We start from the raw sequence: 9114 nt of genomic DNA, 5'->3' as shown, positions 1-9114 counted from the left end.
TGTACTCATTTTTTTTTTTATTTTAACAGTGTATAATAGATTAGTCTTGAAAACTGAAATATTAAACAAAGGTAGTCATCATTTAAAGTTTTTTTTCTAACCATTTATCAAGTCTGTGAACATTGGTTATTCACCTAAATAAGAATCTTAAAGTGAAATACGTAGGCATTTTGCTGATAACTCAGAAGATTTAGTCATTTTTATTGAAACAACAATATTAAGTTAGTCTTATTTGTTTACAAAAAAAAAGTCACACAAACAAAGATTGTTTTGTTTTTGGCTGGGTTGATAGTCTCACAATCTTTGTGCCAAACTCTGACACCTTAAAATAACTAGCAGAGGCAAACATAAAACATATCTAGACAAAAATGTATGCTGATGATTCTGAAGACATTTTTAGTTTTATCTTACTAATTTTATTTTTTGAGACAGGATCTCACTCTTGCCCAGGCTGGAGGGCAGTGGAATGATCATAGCTCATGACAGCCTCAACCTCCTGGGCTCAGGTGGTCCTTCTACCTTAGCCTCCCAAGTTGCTGGGACCATAGACACACACCACCATGCCCAGCTAATTTTTCTATTTTTTGTAGATACAGAGTTTTGCCATGTTGTTCAGGCTGGTCTCTTAATCCTAGATTCAAGTGATCTGCCCACCTTCACCTCCCATAGTGTTGAGATTACAGGTGTGAGCCACCTTCCCTGGCTTTATTGTACTAATAATTTTAAAACAAGTTTTGTTTACCAAAGATTCATTTGAACTTGAAAAGCATTTGGACTTATTTTATGAATACTCATTTATTCATAAGCCAGTTTGGTAGTATGTTAGACACAACAAAAAGCATAATACAGGTACATATACATAAACATATCTAAACATGTATATGTATATGTGTGTATGTATACACACACACACACGCGCGTGCACACACACACACAAAGACCCAGTAGTTTTTATCTCAGGACTCTAGCCATGAGAGAACATCAAAAACTCAGTGGCCTATAAAAGATAGCTGGATCCATCTTATTTTTGAGAAAATTGAGACCTGTCCACGTGGCTAAACTTTGCTTGCCCTGGTAAGTAATCCTGTAATAGCTCTGGACCAAAATTTTGGATAAAGCCGTTTTCATTTTTAAAAACATGTTTTATCCTTTTGCCTTCAGTTTTAAATGAGTTTCCAATGTTTAAGTTTTAGCTGAAACTGGATGAACTATATAAGAAAAATAAAATGTCCGAATAACCTTGAAATCATATGTTTTATATCAACACCATTAGCTTAATAATAGCAGATTCAAAACAGGCAGAAAAGAAAAATAGATAGAGAGCTTTAGAAGGTTCTACTTAACTCTAAAGTTGCAGGTTAAGTATTTGAGCTCTGATTCTTTTTTACTGTAATTTGCCATCAGTTTTAAAATTTTCACACAAGCAAGCCACAGTGTGTAACCAGCTGGAGTCTCAGGTAGACTAGAAAATAATTCACATGGTTTTTTTTCCTGCACAAAGCTTGACACAGATAAAATAAATACTCCTGAGTGCCCGCAAAAAATCAGGGGCCAGGATTTTGGAAAGGGTTTGTTCCCTAGTGAGGAGAAGCCTGTTTTGCTGCATTCTGACAATCAGATGGACCTGGTCTTGGCTGGTGCGATTGAGACCATTCCAAAGCACCCTCAGAAGTAGGGGTCAGACTAAACAGACACAAACACGAACGGATCTGACACAGATGGAGCGCCCCTGAAAGATGATACTGCAGAAATATCCTGAGACCTTGTCTCAAACGCAGACAGCACCACAGTTTAATTGTCCTGCATTAAGCCCAGATGTCACAGAGGCCAACACAGCAGCACAGATGACCTACACTAGGACAAAGAGCTAGAGAAACCAGATGGCAGAGACAGAGGATTTTCAGGTGCATTCCAGTTGACTTCCCCAGTTCTTGGAGCCTGTTGACTTCCCAGGTGTTGCTTTCCTTACACCAACAGAGAGTGATAGCAAGAGCTGATGCCATGAAAAGGAGGGAAGGGAAATTCCCTGAGACAAAGGCAGTCTTGGTAACTGCTGGTCCCAGGTTTGGGGACAACTAGCCATGAGCTGCTGGCATTTGCAAGCGGCCCCTGCCCTGACTGGTAGCATTAACAAATAATCCCTGGCACACTGCTGCAGGCAATTGCTCCACTCATTGGAAACCAGGCATACAGGCTGAGTCACTTGAAACACACAGTTTTTCACAAAGGGCACCAAATTAGTAACTGACTCAAGTTTGGCTGCTCACTGCCCAGAGGCCAGAACACAAGAAACAAGATGTGGTGAAAGTAAAGTAACTGTATTCAAATGCTAGAAGTTGGGGAATGGCCAGGCTTATGCCCTTAAAAGACAATTTTTGCTTTGGGGGTTAATTGAGGGAGTTTAAGAGGGAAAACTTGGTAGGCGAAACATGTCCAGGAGGATGCAGGTCTGCAAGTCTCTTCCAATGGCTATCTTGAATATTTGCCCATCTGCAGTTCTGGTTGATATCATTGACATCATCTTGACTTTGGCCTGATAATGGTAGACTAATTGTTCATAACTCCACTTAAGCAGGAGAATTCTGCAGCTGGATCTCTATGCCTGGTTTATTTCAAAAGTAGCCCCTGGGATTTTTAAGCAAGCGCATACTTAGATAAGTGAGCACTGTGCATCGGGATGCCTGGTGGGAAAGGAGGGAAACTAAATTTTACAGAATATTTTATGGCTAACAGAAATAAAGGAAAAAAAGTTTCAAAATGCATTTTGAAGCTAAGCTACTCGATTACACTATCATAAAGTACCTTAAAATCCTGAATTTAGGATAGCAGAATAAACATGAGCCCTTCCAACCAAGAAGGTTAACAAGTTCTGATCACAGAATAATTTACCAGACTTGTTTATTTCTGAGAACTAGAAACAAGTGGCCCAGACACTTGAGTACTGAATATATTGAATAGATTAGGATGTCTGAAGATTTATGCTGCCCCAGGTACAGGTATAGGTAGTAGAAGTGTGAAAATGCCATTGTAGAGACCTCTGTCTTAACATTTGTTGTATTTTACAAACTTAATTTCTACTTTTCACTTGTCAGCAGGAGGCTATCAAGACTAATACTGCAAACTTTAGGTATCTAATACTTATTAATGTATAGATTATCAACTTTGGTAATCACTGAAGTACAGGGGCATTTCAGAAGCATTCCATCACAGTCAGTCAAGCCAGAAGAAACTATGTTTATAATTTATGATCTGCAGAGTCAATTTACGCCTTTAAGGCAGTTTTAGGTAAATTTTTTTCTAACTTTTTTTATTGACTTTTCAAGATGCTACTTGTATAGATGAGTGAAAGTAATTGATGGTGTTAACTTCCTTAAAAACCTGATTCTGTAATCAAAATCATTTTCATGTTAATTTGGTATGTTAAATATATATACTTGATATGAATTATAGCTCATTTTTCAAAAGTTACAATTGGTATTTCCCTATTAGTTTTACTTTATTATTATTTATTGGTACCTGATTTAGATGTGTACTAATTAAATAATGACCATTAAAATAATTTTTTAATCTAACAGGATATTAACTTGAACTAGATTTTAAAAAGCTATCACAATCTCAAACAAAAATTTAACACTAGCAAAATAGACAATAATCATTAAATGGGAGAAAGGCTATTAGGCTAATATTAGTCATCCAAGATGAAGATATTTTCCCTGCTATCAGATGTTAACTAAGTTTTCAGGTTTCGTTTCAGTGGTTAATTTAGATTTTAAAGCAGTGGTCCCCAACCCTGGTCCATGGACCAGTACCAATCTGTGGCCTGTTTGGAACCGGGCCACACAGCAGGAGGTGAGCGGCGGGCGAGCAAGCAAAGCTTCATCTGTACTCACTGCTGCTCCACATCACTTGCATTATCAGCTGAGCTCCGCCTCCTGTCAGATCAGCAGCAGCATTAGGTTCTCATAGCAGTGTGAACCTATTGTGAACTGCGCATGCATGTGAGGAATCTAGGTTGTGCACTCCTTATGAAAATCTAATGCCTGATGATTTGTCACTGTCCCCAGTCACCCCCAGATGGGACTATCTAATTGCAGGAAAACAAGCTTAGGGCTCCCACTGATTCTACATTATGGTGAGTTGTATAATTATTTCATTATACATTACAATGGAATAATAGTAGAAATGAAGTGCACAATAAATGTAATGTGCTTGAATCATCCCCAAACCATCCCTGACTCCTTGGTTCATGAAAAAATTGTCTTCAATCAGGTTGAATCAGGTTGGCCTATTTCCAGCACCAACCGATTTATGCCTAGCATTCCATTATTGGAACTAAGCTTGTAGGAGTTATTTATATCCTACTGCTCAAGGTCATCACCAAGGTCTGATTGCAAAAATTCAAAAATTGCAACCTCAGGCATAAATGGATTAAAACTATTTCATTAAATTACTTTTTTATTATTTTTCTTAAGAAGTAATATATACATATATATATATTTTTTTCAGACTCCGGTAGTTGTGAAAAACGAAATAATGTTTGACTTATTTTCAGCAAATGAACATTTACTCTGCAGTGAGGTATGTACAGAACTATGAACTAAAGTCTCATCATGAATTGCCTTCCAGTCCTACTTAAACCATTCCCAGACAGTTGATTTCAACTCTCCCTTGTTCACCTTTAAGTTTTGGTATTATATATACATATATACTACTGAAAACTATATATGGGGGTTGGTGTTTGAGACAAAGTCTTGCTCTGTTGCTCAGGCTAGAGTGCAGTGGTGTGAACACAGCTCAGTGCAGTCTCAACCTCCTGGGCTAAAAATGATCCTCCCACCTCAGATTCCTGGTAGCTGGGACTACAGGGATGTGCCATCACCCCCAGCTAATTTTAAAATTTTTGGTAGAGATGAGATCACACCACATTTTCCAGGCTGGTCTCGAACTCCTGGGCTCAAGCAATCCTCCCACACGGCCTCCCAAACTGCTGGGATTACAAGCATCAGCCCCTGTTTCTGACTAAAGATTGTATATATTTAAGGTATACAATTTGATGATTTGATATACATTGTTAAATATTTATCACAATTAAGCTAATCAACATAACCATCAACTCAGTTATTATTGTGTGTATCAGTTAATACTGTGTATTATTGTGTGTGTTATTATGTATGTGTATATGTGTGTTAAGAACACTGAAGATCTATTCTCTGAGCAAATTTCAGGTATACAATACAATATTGTTAACTATAGCTGCATTGTTGCAAGTAGATCTCCATAACTTATCTTTCAGAACTAAAATTTTGTACCCCTTACCAACATCTTCCCCATATCCCCCTTCCTTCCAGACCCTGGTAACCACCATTTCTCTGTCCGTTTCTTAGACTTTTGTATTTTTAGATTCCACATCTATGTGAAATCATGTAGTTGTTTGTCTTTGTTTGTCTTATTTCACTTAAGGTAACAGTATTTTACACACCAACATTCAAAAGGAAAATGAAGTCTCTTTGCCTGAGTTTAGCGAGCCTCTATTCTCCTGCCCCCGTTCTCAGAGTAGCTGTACTCTCTCCCTCTGGGCTTCTCCCCTTGGGATCCATATGACCAGCATTGGACATGAAGTGGCTGCCCATCTTGTCCTATGCCACATCAAGAGGGCGGGTACAGTGATGTTGTATGATGTGATAGTGCAAGGGAAATTGGAGTGTACTTGGATTGCAATACAGTTGTCCTACTTCTGGTGGGAACTCATCTCCCCACCTCCTACTCTCCACCTCCCCGCCCCATGTTGGGTCGGGTTTTATCCATACAAGCAGGCCTGTTCCACTCCTCTAAGTTAATTAAATCAGAAACAAGAACTTTTAAAAATTATTTTCTCCTAAGACTCAGAGGAGTGAGGCATAGTCAATATTGATTGAAATACTTTTTCTTATCTTCAATATCTTGACCAATATTAAAATCAAAATGTTATATTTCTTCAACCAGTTATACATATTAGTATGAAATTATCTCTAATATATTTTATGTTTTAGTATAAAATACACCTATTTTATGAATCCTAAACACACTTAGACTTTAGCTTTTCATTTTTCAAGGGAAGGAAAGTATAAAATATTCTACAATAAAATTTCCAGATATACAGGAGGATACTTGCTTTGTCTTTTTCTACTTTACCAAACATTAAGAATTTCCTAGATAACTCAAATTAAGAGAAACGTAAATCTTATAAGGCGAATATTAAATATTTAATTTCCTTATAAACCAGGCAATTAAACATGAGATGAATATTTCAGAAAATCAGATACTACTGAGGTAACAATGACTTTATTGAACACCCACTGTGACCTAGAGATTTCTTACATACTGCTTCTAGTCCTCACAAAAAAATGCTGAAAAATAGTTACCATTATCTACATTCTACAGATAGGAACTGCAACTTACGAGGTGGAAGCAACTTTCCCAAAAGCAGAAGGCTGTGAAGACCTGAAAGAGGATTCAAATTTTGGTCTCTGTTTCCACTCTGAAGTCCATCGACCCACCGGGTCTTCCTGCCTGTTAAAAACACTGCAAGGGGACGTTTTACTTAGAGCATTTCAACAGTTACAGATCAACCCATGACATATGGAATTTACAGCATATTTACATGTCTACCCCATTTTAATTCTTTCAGATCTCATTCCTTCTCTAATTGGTCCTATTGACATACAAGAGATAATATCCTTCTCAAATATCTCAACATTTACAAAAGAGTAGCTCACTCATTTGTCACAATTATCAGAAGATTTCTCTCTCTCTCACACATGCACACCACTGATATGAATGTCAGTGTCAAATAGAAGTCGTTGCCAAATCACCCACAGTTTACTTCAGCAGACAGCTTTCTTAGCTACGAGTATGTTTAGTATGAGACATTTTAGTTTGTATTGTGACTGTATTTCCCGAAAACAAAAGCAAGACCTATAATTTTATTCTGTAGATCAGAAATGAAAGTATGGAATACATAACATGTATAATTGGATATTATTCTTGGAAGTGGATTTCTTTTTACTGTATTTCTTCCTAAATTACAGTACTTACAACTGAAAAATAACCAATTAACACTAATGTTTTTTGTCTCTAGCTGATGAGATGGATTATCAGTGAAATCTATGCAGTGTGGAAGATCTTCAATGGAGGAATTTTGAGCAACTATTTTAAGGGGACCTCAGGGGAACCTCCTCTTCTCCCCTGGAAGCCCTGGGAACACATATACTCTCTGTGCAAGGCTGTGAAGGGTCATATGCCTTTGTTTAATAGCTATGGAAAGTATGTTGTGAAACTTTACTGGATGGTAAGTTCATTTTCACGTGCATGAAAACTCATGAGTCTTTCGTATTGAAATATACTTGGCCTGGTGTGGTGGCTCATGCCTGTAATCACAGCACTTTGGGAGGCCAAAGCTGATGGATCACCTGAGATCAGGAGTTCGCAACCAGCCTGGGCAACATGGTGAAACGCTGTCACTACTAAAAAGACAAAAAATTAGCTGGGTACGGTGGTGGGTGCCTGTAATCCCATCTACTCCGGAGGCCGAGGTGGGAGAATTGCTTGAATCTGGGAGGCAGTTTGAGTGAGCTAAGGTCACATAATTGCACTCCAGCCTGGGTAACAAGAGAGAAACTCCAGAAAAAAGAGAGAGAGAGAAGGAAGGAAGGAAGGAAGGAAGGAAGGAAGGAAGGAAGGAAGGAAGGAAGGAAGGAAGGTTGGTTGCCTTGCACACCATTACTTAGGCTAGTACAAGATAATGCAGTTTTTATAGGATATCAATTGTGTAGCTACAGAGAGAAACTGTCCTGAATGTGTAATTTGTCATTAATGAGAAACACAGTTGCTTCTCCTGTGATGCCAGTCCTATGGGCATTTTAAATGGGTTCTGCCTAGACCACTGAGGTATGACCACTCATTGTAGATGCTGATCTTGCCGCTGCCTCTGCACTCTCATGCTGAGGCAAGCGGGGCAGGCAGGTGGATGCCCCGGGCTTCCCCCTTCCTCTTTCTTCTCTGATCTGGTGTAGGGTCATGGGCAGGAGGAAGTGCTAGCCTGTGGTCCAGTCCCTCTTCTGGCTTTTGCTGTAGCTGAGGGGCCTGATCCCATCAGCAATTTGTCCTGAACTTGAAATTTGTTTTCATGCGAACAGATCTTACTCTGAGACAGGAAGATGTTATCTCTGCCTAAAAGGAAAGCAAATGGAATAGTAGGAAGTATGAACAGGATCCAAAACCCGTTATAAATATGGCAAAGCAGACTCACACTAAATTAGCAATGCTAGATCATATCAAATGCCTTTGGGTTTTTCTTGGCCCTTGTCACTGGAAAAAAATGTTCTCCTTGAACATTTAAAGGAATGGGAAAGTATTCAAAGTTAATAATTCCATTATATATTTATGAAAATGTGACTTTTTCTTTCATAGGCCTGAGCCATCTGTCTTCCTGGGATGGGGAATGTTGAAGGGCCAATAATGAGGAATTACTAGGATAATTACAATGGGAAGGGAGAAGGGAAAAGGGTAATATAGCTTCTAATATCCAAAACTGGATTTTTGTTTTTTAAACATTCACAGCAAGAAAATTGGCCTTGAAATTTTGTTAGGAGAGAAAATAACTTTCTAAGTTACTTTATCTTATTTATTTACCAATCGAGAGCACTATTTTCTAGACTAGACTTCAGAGTTTTAAATCTGTGCAGAGGAGCAAGCAGAAGGCTGCTGTACTAAAAAGGTGAAAAACCTAGTGGATAGTGTTAAGGGAGTATAGAAAGAAGGTATGCAGAGGAAAAGTGAGGAGGTAAAATGCCTGGGTTCCTGTCCCACATTTGTCTAAACTTGAGGTGGGAGGAAGGTCAAAACTATGAAGTGTTTTAAAACATTAAACCAACCCTGTTGATTTATTTCTCATTTTCTCTTTCTGCTTCCTGACATCCCTCCTTAGTTTTCAAATTTCCTCTTGCATAGGAGTTAACATTCATTAACATCACCTTCCATTTTGCAAAGAAAATGTGACTTATTTCTCCTTAATCATACTGATTCTTCACAAGCCCAACTCCACTTGGTTCAGAAATTTCTTTTTTTTTTTTTTTT

At 38.2% G+C, this 9114-nt stretch overlaps 1 protein-coding gene across 1 annotated transcript in view; it reads left to right on the top strand.

Annotated features, from left to right (window-relative positions):
• Positions 1-9114, top strand: part of ADGB (androglobin) — a 243402-nt gene that overhangs the window by 59958 nt on the left and 174330 nt on the right. The window contains 2 exon segments of the mRNA XM_017877613.1: positions 4507-4578; positions 7118-7327. Coding sequence (XP_017733102.1) covers positions 4507-4578; positions 7118-7327 — 282 coding nt within the window.

Source organism: Rhinopithecus bieti, unplaced genomic scaffold, assembly GCF_001698545.2.
Source record: "Rhinopithecus bieti isolate Rb0 unplaced genomic scaffold, ASM169854v2 scaffold_10706, whole genome shotgun sequence".
NCBI classification, from domain to species: domain Eukaryota; kingdom Metazoa; phylum Chordata; class Mammalia; order Primates; family Cercopithecidae; genus Rhinopithecus; species Rhinopithecus bieti.
Note: the sequence above shows the minus strand (reverse complement) of the source record. Positions and strands in the feature narration are given on the sequence as shown.